At 50.7% G+C, this 18,874-nt stretch overlaps 1 protein-coding gene across 2 annotated transcripts; it reads right to left on the reverse strand.

Annotated features, from left to right (window-relative positions):
• Positions 1–1,073: 1,073 nt before the first annotated feature.
• LOC133356165 (serine/threonine-protein kinase VRK1-like) lies at positions 1,074–18,142 on the reverse strand. Of its 2 annotated transcripts, none has more exons than XM_061573538.1 (13): positions 18,051–18,142; positions 13,464–13,605; positions 13,054–13,109; positions 11,935–12,004; positions 11,022–11,109; positions 9,674–9,782; positions 8,348–8,440; positions 7,208–7,340; positions 6,380–6,500; positions 5,384–5,445; positions 4,693–4,877; positions 3,372–3,642; positions 1,074–2,272 (listed from the first exon to the last, which is right to left on the reverse strand). In XM_061573538.1, the coding sequence occupies exons 2-13, from the start codon at positions 13,603–13,605 to the stop codon at positions 2,151–2,153; spliced, it is 1,452 nt and encodes a 483-aa protein (XP_061429522.1). In that variant the 5' UTR covers positions 18,051–18,142; the 3' UTR covers positions 1,074–2,150. The 2 variants fall into 2 exon arrangements, with proteins under 2 accessions (XP_061429522.1, XP_061429521.1); XM_061573537.1 differs by lacking the exon at positions 18,051–18,142 and adding an exon at positions 14,533–14,571.
• Between the last annotated feature and the right edge of the window lie 732 nt (positions 18,143–18,874).

An 18,874-nucleotide genomic window follows, 5' to 3' on the forward strand; every position in this document is an offset into this window, starting at 1 on the left:
CGTACTAATCGTAGGTAGGGGTTGACAGTGGTTGGGAACCACCGTTACAAAAATAAAATTAGGTGTGACTGCAGCGGAGACGAACCCTGACATGGCAGCGCATCTGAGAGCATGGGAGCCACCCTCGTGTGAATAAGAACCAACTGGAAGGACCTCGGAAGTAGTTCTGTGTCGTCATTTTCTAGATAACCTCCTTTAACACGTTCCGCTGCTTGCGGCAAGCACCAAAGTTGTCTTTTCTTCTGTAATGACGAGACAAATAGTACAAGTGAAATATAAAGATAAACGGCAGTTACCATAAAACTATAAAGCACACCCATGTTACCAAAGGCAACATTCTACACACTTCATTGAACGTCATTTGTTGCTATTAAAGTTACTTAGACGTGCCTAGAGATGTATTAGTCTGGTCACGAAGAGAGTGAGATATGACTTGTCCTAAAAATGCATTTCTTTTGGTAGCTTGGCCCCAAACTCACAAAGCACTCACTCGACCGATAAAACCTCTCTTCTACTGCACAACCCGATCCGCGCCGGGGCCGTGCCGAGCCAGACCCACGCTGTTCATTTTGCACCGCGCCGTTCGTCTTCCCATTGCAGAAGCCGAGCCGCTGGCCTCGCGCGCAACGAACGAACCGGGACGCGCACAGACGATACGGTGACGCCGTGTCCCCCCAGGGGGTACCGACATCACACGCACGACGCTGCGAACGAACCAAGACGCACGCAGACGGTGTGGTGACGCCGTGTCCCCAAGGGGGTCCCCCCCCACCCCAACGTGTCCGTCCACGGCGTACCGACGTTACACGCAGTGAACGCGTTGTGTGCGCCGCCGCTTGGCCCTGCTTGAGCAAAATTCAGAAGTTGCGCGAGGGAAGCGTAGCACGGTTTGGTTTTGGCTCTCATCGGCAAATAGCCGGTGGGAAAAAAACCACCCATGCCGTGATGGGCCCCACGCTGGCTCAGCGTGGATGTGCCAGTTGACAAGGCGTCTAAGTCCAAAACCACGGCAGTTTAAAATAAACAATAACGACGACTCGCGTTACACTGCACAAAGCCGAACTAATCACAAATCGGTTTGAACTTTTATTGTATGAAAAAAAACAAGTCAAAATAAAACTGACGACGCCTTGAGCATTAAACGTTCGCAGGACCCAACGCGCACGGTGGCGGCGAGGGGGGCGGGGGTGGTTAGGGGGGAGGGGGGTGGGTAGATCTGACAAAAAAGGAACGTGATGGCAGGTCGCGTGAAAACACAAGGTGCGGGGGGGGGGTCCAACAGGGATTTGTAAAACCGAGAGGGGGAGGCCCAAGCAGCTGCGAAGGGTGTGCGGGTAACCTGGTCGACAGATGCAGAGAGAAACACGGGGGACCAGATGGGATCAGGTTCAGGTTGACTTCCAATAAAGAGAACATTCCAAACAAGAGCGGCGACACACACACACACTGGCACACAAACATACAAGCGCCCACAGGCACACAAATACACACAAACAGGCACGCGTGCACACACAGACTCCCGCACACAAATACACACACGAAAACACACACAGGCGCGCACACACGAACACACAATCTCATAGCAAGACACACAAAAACATATGAACACACCGTAATAACGACCGCCATTCGCCACTAAGTGGCGGTGACGTCATATTAAGTGTCGAAGGCTCGCTCAGACGAGGCCATGGGACAGACCCAGGTGCCATGGGTTGGCTGACTGAGATGACTATCAGATGCACCAGCTGTGTCCCCTACTGTGCCAACTTGCTGCAGACACTAATACATACGCACACTCATACCCACAAACAAGGACATGACTACAAACACACGTGCACACAAAATCATACAAAGATCCCCGTATAGCTTTAACAGACTGTTAGGACAAGTGGTGTTAGCGAGCACCACACACGAATACACAAACACACACTTATGAAAACACACACTCTCATACCTACACACAAGAATACACACACTCACAGCCACATTCAAACATGAACATACACAAACATTCACACACACACGTGCCTCGTGCCTTCCCCGCGCGGCCTCTCTGGATAAACCATAGCGCTGCACCATGCACAGAAAGGTGCAACTGCAAGCAGCTACAGACAGTGAGGGGGATGACCGTTCACTCTCTCTCTCTGGGTTTATCTCTTGTGCTTCTGGCGAGCCAGGCTCGGGGTCGTCTGTGTCGCGGTCTCCGCTAGGTCCTTCGCCTTGGCGGCCTTGGCCTTCCCCGCCGCGGACTTGCGACCTCGGGCCGCACCACCTGCATCCGACGAGGGGGGGGGCAACAGCAGGCGCTGCACATTGCGCAACCGGCAGTCGCGTTTCCAACACACAAAGATTTACGTCGTAGTTAGTAATTATTATAAAGTAACATATAACGCAGAGTACTTACTACTCGATTTAGTAAAGACAAGTATCCCCCATATAGCCTGAACAGGATTGGGGCAAGTGTTGTTAGCGAGCACCTACGAAGGCCGGCGCGGCACACGAGAGGGCGAGCGGCCAGCAACCACGCCTGGCCGCTGTTGACTCCCAAGTGGCAAAGTGGTGGCTATGCAAGTGGCCTGTAATCCAGCAGCAGCAGCAGCGTGGAGGCAGCGAGGGTTGCTTGATCACCGCACAAATGCTGAGAAGCTCCCTTTCCATGGGCGGAGTCACACCCTGGCTCGCCATGAGAAGGCATTACAGCAAAAATGTGCTCCACCTTTTCCATGTTGATGAGATAGTGTTTCCCTCTCAGTTTTATTTGGGTGCTCTGGTTTTCTCTCGCATGTAAACACTCGCTGATTGGCCGACAACACCTTACAATCGAGGACTGAAAAGTTTGGGCAACTGTTGGTAACGTCGGCTGATCGCGTGGCTGCGAACCTGCCCGTCTGTGGTTCCTCCTCGCAAGTCATGCGGAACGTCACAAGTTGATATTATTCTAATTATTACTATCACTCACCACAACAAATTGCACTACAACTCCCCATCACCATCACTCACCACCATTACCTCCCACACCACCAACATCAGCACTACTCTACTCCCCCACCACGATCACCACCACTCCCCCTCCTCCATTCCTCTAATACCAATACAGTACCCGCCAGTCGCCACTTCGTGACAGTGACGTCACCAGGGCGCCTGTGCCACGCCAGGTTCACTTTCAGGAGATTCATATAAAGCACTTTGAGGCAACGCAAAGTGTTGAAGGCTCGCCGACAGGTCACGGGACAGACCCAGATGGTGCCACTGACTAATATGACCAGAAGATGGACCAGCTGTGCCCACTGTGCCAACTCCTCCCTACCACTCACCACCACCACCGCCCCCACCATCACGATGACACCCCCGCACCTCTGCCCGCCGCTCACCTTTCCTCGCGCGCGTGGACGAAGCCTTCGACTTGAGCAGACGGATCTCATCCTCCTCCTCGTCCTCCTCCATGCTCTCGTCGAGCTCGGCATAGGACACGGGCGGCCGCGCTCTGCCGCGACCGTTGGCGGCTGCGGCGGCGGCCGCCTGGGAGGAGGGAGTAGTTGCGGGCGACCGTTGCCGTTTCTTACTCAACGGCTCCACCACCACCTCGCCCGCCCCGTCCTCCTGCTGCTGCTTCCTCCGGGCAGATGCGGTCCCGGCCGAACGCTGCAATGAGTCACACCCCACCACCACCACGACGGCGACGAGTCGTTAATAACTTTTAAGGTCGTGCTCATTCCACGCAAAGTGCTTGCCACAAATGAATCACAACACCCTGCCGATCTCGTCAAGGAGCATAAACCATCACGTGAACTCCAGTCATCTCGCGCTTTTAGGTGCGCTTCTGCGGGCATCTGGAACGCTCTTCCTTCTCATATGAGGTAGCCGCTGGAACGATGCACTTTTAAATCGAGATTCAAAACGAATTTCTCTCAAACTGCTTGTGTGTTTAGTTTGTTATCCTTCCCCTGCACTCCCATTAGCACGGTTGGCTATGTATTGTGCGAAAGAAGTTCAACATACTTGCGTACGTACAAGAGCCGAGCGACGATAGTGGCCAAGCAGTAGCGCAGTTTGCCGCACAGGTCGACGGTTCGGGCCCGGCAGTCAGTGTGCCCCCATTACTCCCTCCCCCCTTTCCCCCTCGAGCCCCCCTTTTTCAAGTGCATCTCTTTCCCCCTTTATCTTTCGTAATGCTTTCCCACTAAGGTCGAGCGCTTGAACACGTGAGCTCTGCAAGTCTGTCTGTCTATAGCGGTGGAGGGGGCGGGGTCACGGCAACACTCGTAATGACGATCCACGAACTCAACTTCACGTAAAGTCGTGCCGCTGTTAGGCGCTTACCGGAGAGGACCGGGCACTTCGATCCAACGGCTGGTGGCAAGACTCAACAAATTTTTGTTCAAGTTATTTTTAAAAAAAGGTTAAAATAGATTGCTCATTACATTTCTTTTGCACATAGTTCTGGGTGTTTATTGTTTGTGTATTAATCGTGCGCTTGTTCCATGCAGCTCCTGTAAACCCTCCCTCCCCATGCAACTCGCTTGCCGCCATCCCCATTGAAAAAGAAAGAGCTTCATAGCGCAATGGGTCTGACCATGAAATAAAGCCACCCACTGGGGTCTGCTGCACTTCCAGTACGACTAGAGATCACCTTAAAAATAGACACCTTAACAAATGCACGGACGAACAAATGAATGGCTCAAATGAGCGAACCTGCTTGGCGGAAGTGGCCGCGGGCCTGTCGGTGCGCGCGGGACCGAAGCGGAAGGTCAGCTGGTCGTCCTCCTTGCCCCCGATGGCCCGCAGGCCCCTGGTGAGGATGGTGCGGAGTTTCTGGTAGTCGGGCCGGTCCTCGTAGCCAATGGCGTGGGCGTACGCCATGTACTCGGCAATCTCGGCTGCGGGAGTGAATAATCATCAGAATATCCATCTTTGCCGGAGGAATCCAATGGGCTGTAATATAGCTCACAGATGTCCGGTATGGGAGTGGGGTCAGAGCGGAGGCGGGGACACAGCACCGCGTGGGAGCGGTGAACCGACGCCAAAAACGCCACGGCGCACTCCCAACGCGGGGCGACGAACGCCACGGAGCGCCGACACACACACACACACACAAAACCAGTCTACCACACACACACACACCAATGAACGCACAAAGACACAGCTTGACACCCCAGCAAACACAAGGAAACACCACAACACACCGTAACACACACAAAGACTCAAACACACACAAACGCACACCACAAACTACAACGCGTGAACACACCACAACACGTAAACACACCACAACACGGGAACAACACACACACCAACAAGTACCAACACATTCAATGGCACAACACGACGCATCAAAGCACACCGATGCAGAGGACAGCTCTGTGTAAAGCGCACACGCACGCACCTGGCTTCTCCTGCGATGGGGGGAAACACTTGTTCATGAGCTCAGGAATATTGTCCTTGAACCTACGAGTGAGGCAGACAGCGAGAGACTCACACACGGTATCCAGCAACAGCCGTGTGGGGTGTGGACATGGCCCAGCAGCAGCAAAAAAACTTGTCAGGAACCTCCCGAATAAATTAGTCCCAAGACTCAGCGTGGCTGTGGCCGCAGCTGCAGCACCATAGCTATGCTGCTGCCCGTTATTTGAGTCTCTGCTTCTATGGCCTTAAATCAACAGGGAAGTCCAACCTCTGCAGGCCCCGCCCTTTCTCTTGAGACCTCGCCCCCCGACTCCGTAGGCCCCATCCCTTCCTGACGAGGTCCCCATTGCCTCCTCCTCCTCCTCCTCCATCTCCGCGCCTTTCCTTTTTAAGCCCCACCCACTTCTTTAGGCCCCGCCCCTTCACCCCGCCAGACAAAGGATTGTGGCTGCTACGGGGTAGTGGTAGGGGGCACGAGTGGTGCAACCTCACCACGACAACGGACCTAAATCCCTCTTAGACCAGCGATAGAATAATAGGCAATACAGTAGATCATCGATTATCTGGGGTCCAACATTATCCGGCGGTCCCAGGCCAATCTGACAAATCTCTATCACAACTGATGAAGTTGGATTCCGACTGAATAACCACCTCCAATTCTACACCCCCTGTCATCACCCCATGCAGAGTCTTCGAGATTGGAGTGGTAAGTACAATACAGTAAATACAGTAACTTATTACAAGAGGATATTATACTTTTGTATGTTTATTTATGCCAATTTCATATTGTAAACAAATTAAAAACCAAAAAACGTAAGACACAACACCTCAAACATCTTATTCAAGAATGTGCAAAAATAAGCTATTTTAAATAATGATATTATAATCCGGCAATCCGGTGCACAATAAGTCACGAAGACAATGACCCGAGTGTTGTTATTGTTGTTATTGGATTTGTGTGGTAGCAGGGCGTCACCTGATCTTGGCGTCGCGCACGTAGTTGGGATCCTTGAGGTTGTCCTCCCAGGGCAGTTTTCCGCACAGCCACTGCAGCAGGCAGTAGCCCAGGATCTGCACGTCAGCGCGGCGCGACGGGGCTGCACGCACGGGGACACGGCTCGCGTGGTTAGGGTGAGGGGTAGAGGCCGGGGCTAGCGTCTGGGTGGTTAGCCTGGTGAGGGATACAGGCAGGGGCAAGGCGTCTTGGCTTGCCAGGTTGGTTACAGTGAGGGGTAGAGGGAGGCTGGCATCTGGGTGGTGGCTAGTGTAGTTATGGTTAGAGGCAGGGTTAGCGCCTTGGTGGCTAGTGTCTTTGTAGAAGCTGGGGTAGAGGTCGGCTAGTGTTTGGGCGTGTCCAGTGTGGTTATGGTTAGGGTAGAGGCAGGGCTAGCGTGGTTGGGGTCTGGTTGTCTAATGTGATTATAGGTTAGGATATTGCTTACCGTGTGAAACCTTAGCATCGACAGTCGCATTTGTCAACTGCCTGTCTCATTTGTATCGTCTGCTTTTCACGTTCCGTCCCATTAACTCCATTGCCATAAACGTGACGTGTGCAGCCACCACCCTATTGTGAATCCACTGTTGGATGAGGGTCTCCCCACACCCGTGAAGGCGCGGGAGAGCAGAAGTACAGTACAGGAATGGATATTCCCCCTCACTTCCCCTCTGTCGCACTCACCACCTATCCCCGACAGCCTATAACACACCCGTGTCATGCATGGTGGTCATCAGTCCATCTACTACCCGGAGACCTGTCGAGATCGGGTGCGTTCCTGGGCGATCTGACCGTGGGGCACATACGCACCTACTCCCTTGTGCGCATCAATGCTGGTGAACTCAATCGTCCCGTCGTGGCAGCGCTTGGGGTCTTCCTTGTACTTGTTGTGAACCCCACAGGGGCCGTAGCGGTACGCCAGGCCATAGTCCACCAGGCTAACCTAAGTCCAAAGGTAAACAAGTCTGTCATTTTGGTACTCAGTCGATATCCTTTAAACCCCCCATATAGCCATAACAGACTGTTGGGGCAAGTGCTGTTAGCACCTATGAAGGCCGGAAAGGCACACGAGGGGGTGGGTGGCCAGCGCCACGCTCGGCTGCCTTTGTCTCCTGAGTGGCGACGCACCAAGTAATCAATTTAGGCCGAGTCAACCTAGGGGAGGCACAGGACCGGTTCAAAAATTCGTCACTGGTGTTGGCTGTGAGCGGAAATCGAACGGGGGTAGCTAGGTTTGTAGCGCAGCGCTCTCACCGCTACACTACCGCTCCACACATGAGCCACGAAGTCGTGGTGACGTCACCGTGGCGCCCGTGCCAGGCAGGTGCACTTTGAGGAGGTGAATATAAACACGTCCAGACACAGGGGGCTCCGGCGGTAGCGCCGCGTTCGCAGATTGACGCGGAGGTTCACCACTCAAATACAGCAGGCCGCCCTAGTTAATAACTTTGGGTTGTACTTAAATCGTAAAATAGCGATTCACGGTGGACGTGAAGGATTCCATGATGTCGCTTAAAGAAGATTAGGTCAACTGTCCCAGTGGCACAGTCTACATTTTGCGATTTTGAAAGATTACACCGCAAATTACTTTATTGGGAAACACATCGCTAACATTGTCCCAGACTGTGAAAAAGTTGCAGAACCCAGAGACAGCAAAACAGAAAGACACACAGAGATACAGTGATAGAGAACCATGGTGGGACAGACATAGTGAGACCAAGAGAAACACAGAGACTATACAAAAAAAACAAAGCGTCAGAGACCAAAACAGACACACTGAGACACATAGATACAGACAGATACAGAGACAGAGCTGGAGACAGAGACACAAAGAGAGACACGCAGACACAGAGAGACAGAGACACAGTGGAAGAGAGAGACACGCAGACACACAGAGTGACAGTGGAGGAGTGACACAAGAGACAGAGAGACATGCACACAGTCGGGCACCTGGTTTTTATCCTTGAAGCCGAGCATGAGGTTGGCCGCCTTGACGTCCGCGTGCACGTACTCATTGTCGTGGATGTACTCAAGGATGTCAAGCTGTGATAAACAACATCACTCGTTTAGCCAGCACAGCATCACCGGGCCTCATGACTCACTTTCAAGAGGTGTCCTGCTCTATATGCATGCATGTTTTCACGACGCGAATTGGGAATAATGCGACGAACGCATGAGGGAGCACATTTTTTATAACGCGAATGTGAATTGGATATAACGCGATTGAGCGACCGGAACTACGTCGCACGAGTAGGAATAATTAAGCGGTCGTACGACGGCCTCGGCGTAGCGTTGCACGAGGCAGTGGGATGCTGCTGGATGCTACTAGATGCTACCCACGCGCCTCCGTCTTTGTCTGACCTGCGTACGCATCTCACGTGTTATCGCAGAAATGTGCTTTACCCCCTATATTATATATTATAACTCGATTTTTCCATAACGTTATGTTGTTCAGAAACGCTACGACTACAGCGTTATAGGACTAGAGACTGTATATAGAAGGTGACTGATATTGGCCAAACATCCGAATGCTGAGAAATTACCTTAAAAATTGCTCAATTGGGATTTCACGCAGTAGCATCACACCCCGACTACAAAAACTTGGCAGAACCCTTCCAGAATAGGGTCTTGGGTCTCAGTGAGGCTTTCCTGAGAAAACAAGCTAAATAATAATACAATTAAGGAGGCCTTTATAGTGTCAAACTAGCACAGGAGGCAAACTACTCAATGCATCGATGATAGAGATTGTATACATTTGATCGTTTGGCACGAGACGGAGGCTGCGCGCCTTTGGAAGAAACCAAAATATCTGGAGAAAACGCATCTCGTTTTGAGACACCCCACGATAGATTGACAGATGAATGGAGTCAAAAAGACAGTTGGGCAGATGGATGTATGCATTTTGAACGTCTTTCACACCGTACGTGTGCAACCGTGCTAATCGTAGGTGCGTGGCAAGGACAACAAGCTAAACACAAAAAGCAGTTGTAAAAAAATCCGTTCTCAATCTAGATTATTTAAAAGTGCAAAGCTTCAGTGGCTTCCTAATATCAGAAGGAAGGGCGTTCTAGACGGCCGCAGAAGCGCATCTGAAAGCGCCACGCGATGAGGTGACCACCGCCTTTGGATGGATAAACAGATGGACAGACGGACAGTCAAAAATACATTCGGCTAGACAACGAGACAGAGCTTATGCACTTTAACACTTTCATACTTTGCTGGAAAGCGTTAACAAATGGCAGTGGCAGCAGCAGTGAGGCATGTGAAGGTGCGTACCAGCTTCAGCCCGAGCTGCAGGACCGCTTTCCGAGGAATTTTCTTGCCGTTCTCTTCCAGTACCTTCTGAAGATCGCTCCCGAAACGGTCAATCACCATGAAGCGCATTCTGTCAAAGTGCATATAAAAGAGACATTGGCAACATCAGGTCAAGTATCAAGTGTGCTTCGCTTAACCGTGACCCCCTCCTAAGTAACCCTCTATTAAGGCCACCCATTATTCAACCGCGCGGCGCTGCGATGGCGAGATGTTACCGACCTCTCCAGGTATACCGGCGGTTGTGGGTTCGATCCCGACCCTGACGCTTGCTGTATATTTGGAGTTTGCGTGTTCATCTCCCCATCGTCGTGTGGATTTTTCTCAGGGTCCTTCGGTTTTTCCCTCCATATTTAAAATCAACATGCTTTTAGAGTATTTGGTTGCTGTAAATTTGCACTTAAGACAATTCGGTGAGCTACCATTTGTGGCCAGGTCGCTTTCTGTAAAAGACCCATATAGCTCAGTGGGCCTTGCCTGGTTAAATAATAAGTATAACCCGTAAAAACAAAGTTTTTCACTATAAATCCTTTATATGCGTGGCAGCGAACTTAATATAAAGGATTTAAAAATATATTCGCCTGTGGAGGACGCGGGGATCGATCCCGCGACCTTTGGCATGGGAAGCGAGGGCACTACCAACTGCGCTACTCCGCCACGGCCTGTGGAGGGGTTACGCTCTGCGCTCTTACACTGTGACGTTCAGCCAAAGCCAAGAATGAGTTCTATTTGAATATATGTAAAATAAATTTTTTTTGCCTAAAAAGTGTAAAATTTTGGGAATTTTTTTTCACGAACATTAATTGTCTGGCACAACGAGTCTGTGTGGAAAATGTCAGCTCGATTGGATCACGGGAAGTGGGTTAAAAAACGACCGAAAGATTTGCACGGTCCTAAGCAAGCAAGCACGCAAGCACGCAAGCACGCAAGCATGCAAGCATGCGAACTAAATATAAATGATTTAAAAATGGTTTTAATTTAGTAACCCTTGCACGATCTACTGTCTTTACTATGTTAAGCGCCTTCAGTGAAGTCGCTTTGTGTAAATATAAAATAAGATAAGAACCGTGTCGAGGGGAACTCATGAGACCAGGATGAGTCTAATTTGCAAGAGTGACCACCTGGGTCAGTAAAAATTACAAAAGTAAAAACAAAAAGTATAGCAATGAAGAAAATAGAAATCAGAGCAAAAATAACTGTCGTCACCCTCCTGAAAATCAGTCTCGAAACTCAGTGAAGTTGTCCTGGCTAAACCACCAAAACAATAGAAATAATAATAATCTTATCCGAAGCGTCAGACATCACAACTCACGCGCTGCCCTTCTTCTCCAGCATCCCCATGCCCCAGTAGCGTGGAACTCCAAGAAATTTCAAACGTTTCTCCTTCACCCACTTTTCAACTGCAGAATGGAGGGGGGCAGGGTGCAACAGAAACGGAAAGATAAAGGTAGGGGAGTGAGCGAGGAGCACACAAATGATAGCGGCAATGGTTTTATAGAACGGTCTAGCGGCACCTTCTAGGGCGGGCGACACGGTCCGGCCGGTCGCGCATTCGCCACTTGTTGTTGCAGAGGCTCACGGCTCGAACCCTGCAGGCCGCCCCGGTTTATTGGCGCGGAAATGCGCCCGTGTCTGGAATCGAACCCAGGCGCTTGCTTCCCACCGTCAGGCATAAGTGAGCTACGCGGCTGTCCAACGGTATTAGCGTTGCTGGTAGTGGTAGACTGAAGCTGCATGATGATACGGTGGTAGAGTGGTAGTGCTGGTGATGTAGTCACGTTGTGGTGGTGGTGATGACGTTATGGAGGACCGTTGAGGATGCTACTGGATAATTGGAGGCAGTCGCCCTCCAACAACAGTGGAGGGCTCACAACAACGGAGTGCCAGGCAGCTAAAATCCAGGAAGTTGGTAAAGTAGGGGGCACAGGTAGTGCACCTGCCGATCATCTGTAAGTCAACCCATGGCACCTGGGTCGGTCCCGTGACTTCCTGCCGGCTAGCCTTCAACAATTCACGTGGCCTCGGAGTGCACCTGGCGTGATTCACACAAGTGCCGTAGTGGCGTCACTACAACTCAGTGGCGAATGGCATCTGTTGTTGTTGACGATAGCGGTGTGAGCGATGGAAGTTGATGTTGCATCGATTTGAGTGGCTGCACGGCCTAGCGAGTGCTTCTGCGAACACGAGGCACCGGCGGTGGCTTGTGACAGCTCGGCAATACTCACTGAGCTCGGGTTTCGCTGCTCTTTGGTAAAACTTGAGCTCCGTGAAGAGGGGCCCGTTCTCATGAGGCTCCTGTGTGGACGATGGCAAAAGTGATATTTTATTAATCATGATGTTATGCCGGGGCCTTCCAAACAACGCTGAAGATCCCCCGTATAGTCTGAACAGACTGTTGGGGCAAGTGCCGTTAGCGAGCACCGATAAAGGCCGACACGCCACACAATGGGGTGGGTGCTCATAAATCTGAAAATCGATCTTGTATACAAAATGTTTCAGATCGATTTGATATTTATTTCTTTAGAACTGCTTGTTGTATTTAGTTTATTGTCCTTCCCCCCCCCCCCACCTCCGATTACCACGGTTCGCTACGTACGGTGCGAAAGAAGTTCAACATACATACATATGATGACGTCACATTCTGTTACTCATGACGATGTCACTTCCACGTTTTCCCCACCAAAAAGGGCATCGCGTGGCATTGGGTACCATGAAGAGGTGTTAAGTTGACGTCACATATCATGTAAATTACGCAACATAAACATCTAACATTTTTCTTAACGTCATCCCGAGCACATATACATACGTGTAAGCATGTATATACACGCGTAACCCTGATGTGTGTGGTATGAATGAGTGTTTGTTTAGTTTATAATCAGTTGCCGAGCACAGGTCCACGGGCCCAGTACTATAAGTTATAATCGCTAAGCGGTGTAATTGAGCAAGGTGCTTATCATCACTACCGTCATAACAAGAGGAAAAGATGCAAAGAGGGGAATACAATTCCAAGTGGAGCAGACGGTTACCCCATCGCGAGCTTTCAGATCCACTTCTGCGGCCGTCTGGAACGCTCTTCCTTCCGATATTAGGAAGCTACTGGAGCTGTTCACTTAAATGATCGAGGTTGAAAACACATTTCTCCAGAACTGCTTTTTGTGTTTAGTTTGTGGTCCTTCCACACCTCCAATAAGCACGGTTGGCTACGTACGGTGTGAAAGAAGTTCTACATAGGTACAGTGCGATGGAATAAGCAGAGAAGGGGGGACATGCCGTGGCCTGCAACGGCGGTGGCCGAGCACAGGGTGGATGCGGACGCACGAATAAGTATACACGGTTTATCTCACCACTTTAATCACATAGTCGGCATCCTCTCCGACCGGCTGGGAGGTGTTCTGGGCGGCTAAAACAAAATCAACAAATGACAACAACGCAAGATCGACACGTCCGTCATCAAACACGCCGAGCGCAGTTAGCCGGACAGCTCACACTGGCACCAAGTAGCGATGTAACGATTCACCCCCCCACTAGCCCGTCTGTCCCCCCCACTAGCCCCCTAGTTGCCCCCCCACTCACCTTTCCGGTTGTTCCCCCCCACATACCCCTTCGGTTACCCCACCCGCACTAGCCCCTCCGGTTACCCCACTCCCACTCGCCCCTCCAGTTGCCCCCCCCCCAACTACTCGTCCCTCCGGTTGTACCCCCCAACTCGCCCCTCCGGTTGTCCCCCTCACCCCCCCTATTTGCCCCACCATACCGAGGTAGAGACGGCCGAATCCACCCTCGCCCACGGCTCGGCCCAGCTTCCACTCCTTCTTGACGACGTCGGAGAGCACTTCGCCGGGCGCCAGCAGCTCGGGCAGCTTGTGCAGGCCACCGGCCTTCCTCTTGGGCGCCATCTGCAGGGAGAGCGGAGACCGCCAGCTCATGAGTAACGATGACGGAGAGGCTGGGGGTGGGAAACGACGACGTTTTCCCTGTGCCTCAATACAACAGCCCTCGCCCGAAGCCTCCCACACCAGCCAAGCACTACCCCTAACCTTATTTACACGAGCTAATCAGTCGAGCACCACCCACAACTTTATCCACACGAGCTAATCAATCTAGCACCACCCACAACTTTATCCACACGAGCTAATCAGTCTAACACTACCCACAACTTTATCCACACGAGCTAATTAGTCTAACACTACACATAACCTTAGCTACACCAGCTAGCCAAATCCTCGCCTTTCCCCTAACTCGACCTACACCGGCTAATCAGACCCAGGCCATAACCTTAACCCTCATTACACGAGCCAATACCAGAGCATTACAGGTGACCCCCGACTAACGACGGCTCGACTTGCACCCCCCCCCCCCCACCACTTTTATGAGCTTTATTATAGTAAGACCCCCACAAAACTCGTATAAATGACCGCCTAACGACTGCTACCGACGATTGGCGCCGCTTTGCTTTTCAGCTCTACGGCTATGTACAGTGGAGCCTCTCGGTCTGCAGCTGCACCTCCAGCGAACGCAGCGTCTCTTTTGCAACGCTCATCACTTTTTACAACATTTTATTCAAATAAAAAAAATGTTCGCCTTTTCCTGTCTTAGAGGAGGAAATATGAGTCACATACAGAACAGTACATAAGGATTTTCAAATGTGTCTGTTTTTATTTAATACATGTTTATAAAAGTAATGTTAAGTTACAAAAATTTTGTTAGGGTTATTTCATTTATTTTCGTGGTCAATTTTGCTATTTTTATGTTAGGTAATGGGTTTCCAGGAACGGAACCAAAATGGAAACATTGTGCCTATGGGAAATAAGGATTCGACTGACGACGGCTCCATTTGCGACCGTCATCCAGGAACCAATTAGGTCGTAGGTGTGGGGGATGCCTGTATCCCTAGCAACATCAAACTCTTTTAGCCTCACTAGCTAAACCCGAGCAGTACCCCAAGTGACACTATCCAAGCACACCTTTCCACGACCCCTTGCCACACCATCCAACCAGACCCCAGCACTATCCCTAGCCACATGCGCTAACCGACCCTAGCACTATCCCAAGCAACACTATTTGACCAGACCCTGACTGAACCCCAAGCCACACTAGCCCTCGCAACATCACCCAACCAGACCGAGGCAACAACCTCTATTCTAACCCCAGCTGCTCTTATCACCGACTGTTGGAACGCAGCTCAACTCCACATCTGCCTACCCTACGATCACCAGCCTACAACTGGTGCGCTTGCCGTCACTCTCCCACGCACACCACTCACTTCCTGTGCCACACCACTTACTTCCTTCTGGGCATAACCTGAAAATAATGGGACACTTCTGCGGAAATACACGAGTTAAGTGCTCGGCAGCGCGAGCTGTGATGCAAAAACACAAACCGATAACTTAAAACCAAAGCAATGCCACCAATGGCGTCGGCTCTCTTAAGCTAAGCCAGACCCAGTCCTGCTGCTGCGGTGCTGCTCCGTTGTCAATTGAGGGCGGTGTGTATCAAAAATCGTCTGTTGTAGTGTAGCATGTAGTTACTACGAGCATCCTTACTTCACCCAGCTTGGTGAAGTATGTTCAAATTATGAAGACAATCCACACGGCATGAGGCCCTTATCCAGCTGTGGATTGACACAAGGGATGCTACAGGTGCACACTCAAAACAAGTGGATGCAATGTCGGATGCAATAGCTCTAACTTGACAATCAACAACTTTTATTTTCGAAATGGTAAAAAAAACATTTGAGCCATTAAAAACTGGAGATGTGTGGGAGGCAGGGTGACGCAGTGGTAACGATTGTGCTTCACAGCGCGGGCCTGGGTTCGACTCCCGACTTGGGCACCTTTCTCTGGTAAGTTTCCAAGTTCATATCAAAGGTTTTTTTGGGGTTAGATCACGTTACAATCAGCTTCATCAGACGATGAAACTGTTTGTTTTGCTGAAACGTTGTACTCGAATTGTAAATGTTGTGAATTCACTCTCTAACACACCGTTGTGCTGAAGTAGTAATTAATAAGCACATTGTTTGCGTCACAAACCTTACTAATTGGCTGTGTCGGGTGGTGGTGGATTTAATAATATATTTACACAATCTAACCCAAAATATCATCCATAAGAAAAACCTTTATTATGAGCATTGGTGGCGAAATCTACGTGTTGAGTTTGTAAGTTCTCCCCGTTCCACTCGTTGACCCAGTAAGGCCTCATTGAGTCTCACGACTCTTGTTCAGGAGGGTCATGTGCAGTAGAGGGTGGTGATAGCCACGTCGCCACTCTCTACCGCGTTCCCCTTTCTGCGTCTCGATTGTAATTCCACGTTTCTTACGCAGAATTTTCAGGGTTTCTGTTTAATGTTTTCATCAATTTCCAACTTTCTAATCCACACGTCACAGCGAGGCAGTACACACCGGTTAATCACTTGTCATTCCGGTTAATTTCAATAAAATGTTACGGAACCAAACAAAAACAGAGGTGGCCGCCAAGCAAGCGCTCGTACGTTGAAGGCTTTCAGATGGTGATGTCAATTTCACATCGCCACAAGGATCGGTACAATACCTGCATAGCAAAACACCTTTACAAACGCATTGTTAATGTGTATAGAAAATATGAACTCGTTTCTAAATCCATGGCATTCTCTTGACCCAACCCGAAGCTAAACTTGGGTTAGGGCTCCCGGGGTTTAGCCCCTAAATCTGAAACTGATCTAGGGGTGAGACGGTTAAATCAATTGATCGACTGACAACTGTTATCAACTTGTTTTGTAAACTATTACACGGGCACCATTAAAAGCGGACCCCCCCCACAGCCGTGCACAGCACGACGCGCCTGATGATGCCGATAGTTCCGCCAAGCTTCGCCCGTGACATCCCGTCCAGCGGCACACATTGGAAATCGAGGCGATACTTTTCGTTTTCTGCCCCCCCCCCAAATAAACTTGTGAAAAAGAGCTTCATAGTTCATCGGATTTCTCCAGAATTAATCAATATTCTAATAAAAGATTCAAATGTTCTTGCTATCAGACGAGTCGGGTAATGGATGCGACAGCCAGTTGAGAGCAATCGGTGGCTTAAATGGGACACGCCGGCTGCACTCTGAATGTCCCCTACGCCTGCCCAGACACTGGACCTGGGAAACATTGCTGAAAGACTGTCATCATAATCCAATAACAAATTAACGCGTCAGTGTGACATTGCATCTAGATTTGAAGCTTTCGTGACTGCAAGGATTCATAATCTTAGGTTTTTTCCGGTAAAGTCACGTAGGTAAAACATCAACATTAATACAAATAAAATAAAAGATCACGACGTTTCGGAGGCAACAGGACGGAGACTTGTGTTGCCTCTGAAACGTCGTGATCTTTATTTTATTTTTTATTAATTTTGATGTTTTACCTACGTGACTTTACCGAAACAACCTAAGATTATGTGACATTGCACTCAAACGTCACATTTAAACTCACGTTCGTCAATAACAGTTGTGGCCTTTTAAAGAAAAAGTCTATTATCGACGTTTCGGGCAATGGCCCTCCCTCACACCATTATATTTGTCGATGCGTTAAGTTCCATTTAACTATGCTTGCGCACCACTGGAAACGCAGCGGTGCCACTAAATCGTCTTGACATGAGAGGCAGATTTAAGCAAACCGCGTTCGCTGGCGGAGTTCGTGAAGCCACTGCTGGATGAGGGCCTCTGGTGTGGGGGTGCCTGCACCTGCCTCACCAGTCACCACGCCGGTCAGTGCGGGAAGTGGGGGGGGGGCATAGCACGACGTGAGAGTACAGCACAACAATGCCGACTCACCGACATTAGCTTGCTTTAGTTTCCGAAGAACACGATTTGGCTACGTACGGTGCGAAGGAAGTTCAACATACATACATCAGCCGTCCAACATGTGGCGAATTCCACATTTCTATGCCGGGAGCCCGTACTTTACATGTCTCCAGCGATGTGGCCACTTTAGTCATAAACTCATGTTTGCAAACCAGTGGCGGATATTCCACATTCCCATGGCAATGCCTAGACGACTTCCAACAGGTACTCGATTTACCTGCCCAGAACAATTATGATTGGTCGTGTGTACCCCTACCCCCTCATCCCCTCATCCCCTCAAAACGAACGATAACCATCGAGTTAATGGGTTTTTTTTTAGTGAGGAAACCAAAACGGAGGTACCGAGAGCGGAGGCTGCGGGGAAGGCCGCACGATTTTCCCGCGTAAATCAACTACGACGGCGGCGTCGTCGCGAACCGGAGCGCGACAGGACGCGACGCACGCGACGCACAGACGGCCGCGAGGAAACCGTGAGGGGGGAAGGAACGTCTCCCCCTCGTTGTGAGGGCGAAAGAGGCACCGTGAGAAGGCTGCGAGCAGGCGGGCTGGCGGGCGGGCCGAAGAGTAGTCGGCGGGTAAAGATGGCAGGAGCCGCCGTGAAGGGGAAGTGGAAGGGGGGGGGGGGGAGGATCCCAGCTTCACATTTCCCAGCGCGGATAAGCACGCCGCGACGTAACGGCGCCTCCCATTGGTCCGTTGCGCGAGCGCGTGAAGCGCGGAAGCCAATCGGAAGTGGTGAGACGGCACGAGTCCCCTATGCGGTGTACGGTTTATAACGTGCGATTTATGCTCGGAGGGGGGGGGAGGTTTGGTTTTAAAAAAATATATATATAAGATTATTATGTAATGTTTTGTGTTTGCTTATGGTTTGTTGTTGTTTACAAACAGCGGTAATTGCACACACAGTGTGCACGAATAGGGGGGGAGGGGGGGGGGGCAGCTGTGAAAAGAGCTTTACAGCTCATCGTATTCCCCCGGCGTGAATGTCCTGCCTCTCTCATGTGATTCTCACTGCACTGCTACTGCTGCTGCTACTACTGCTGCTGCTACTACTACTGCTGCTGCTGCTACTGCTGCTATTACTGCTGCTACTACTGCTGCTACTGCTGCTGCTACTACTGCTGCTGCTGCTACTACTGCTGCTACTACTGCTGCTGCTGCTACTACTGCTGCTGCTGCTTCTGCTACTGCTGCTGCTGCTCCTGCTACTGCTGCTGCTACTGCTGCTCCTGCTGCTGCTACTGCTGCTGCTGCTACTGCTGCTGCTGCTACTGCTGCTACTGCCGCTACCGCTGCTGCCGCTACTGCTGCTACTGCTGCTGCTACTGCTGCTGCTACTGCTGC

The sequence above is a fragment of the Lethenteron reissneri genome, chromosome 53, assembly GCF_015708825.2.
Source record: "Lethenteron reissneri isolate LAM-NWPU_2019-01 chromosome 53, ASM1570882v1, whole genome shotgun sequence".
Taxonomy (NCBI): Eukaryota; Metazoa; Chordata; class Hyperoartia; order Petromyzontiformes; family Petromyzontidae; genus Lethenteron; species Lethenteron reissneri.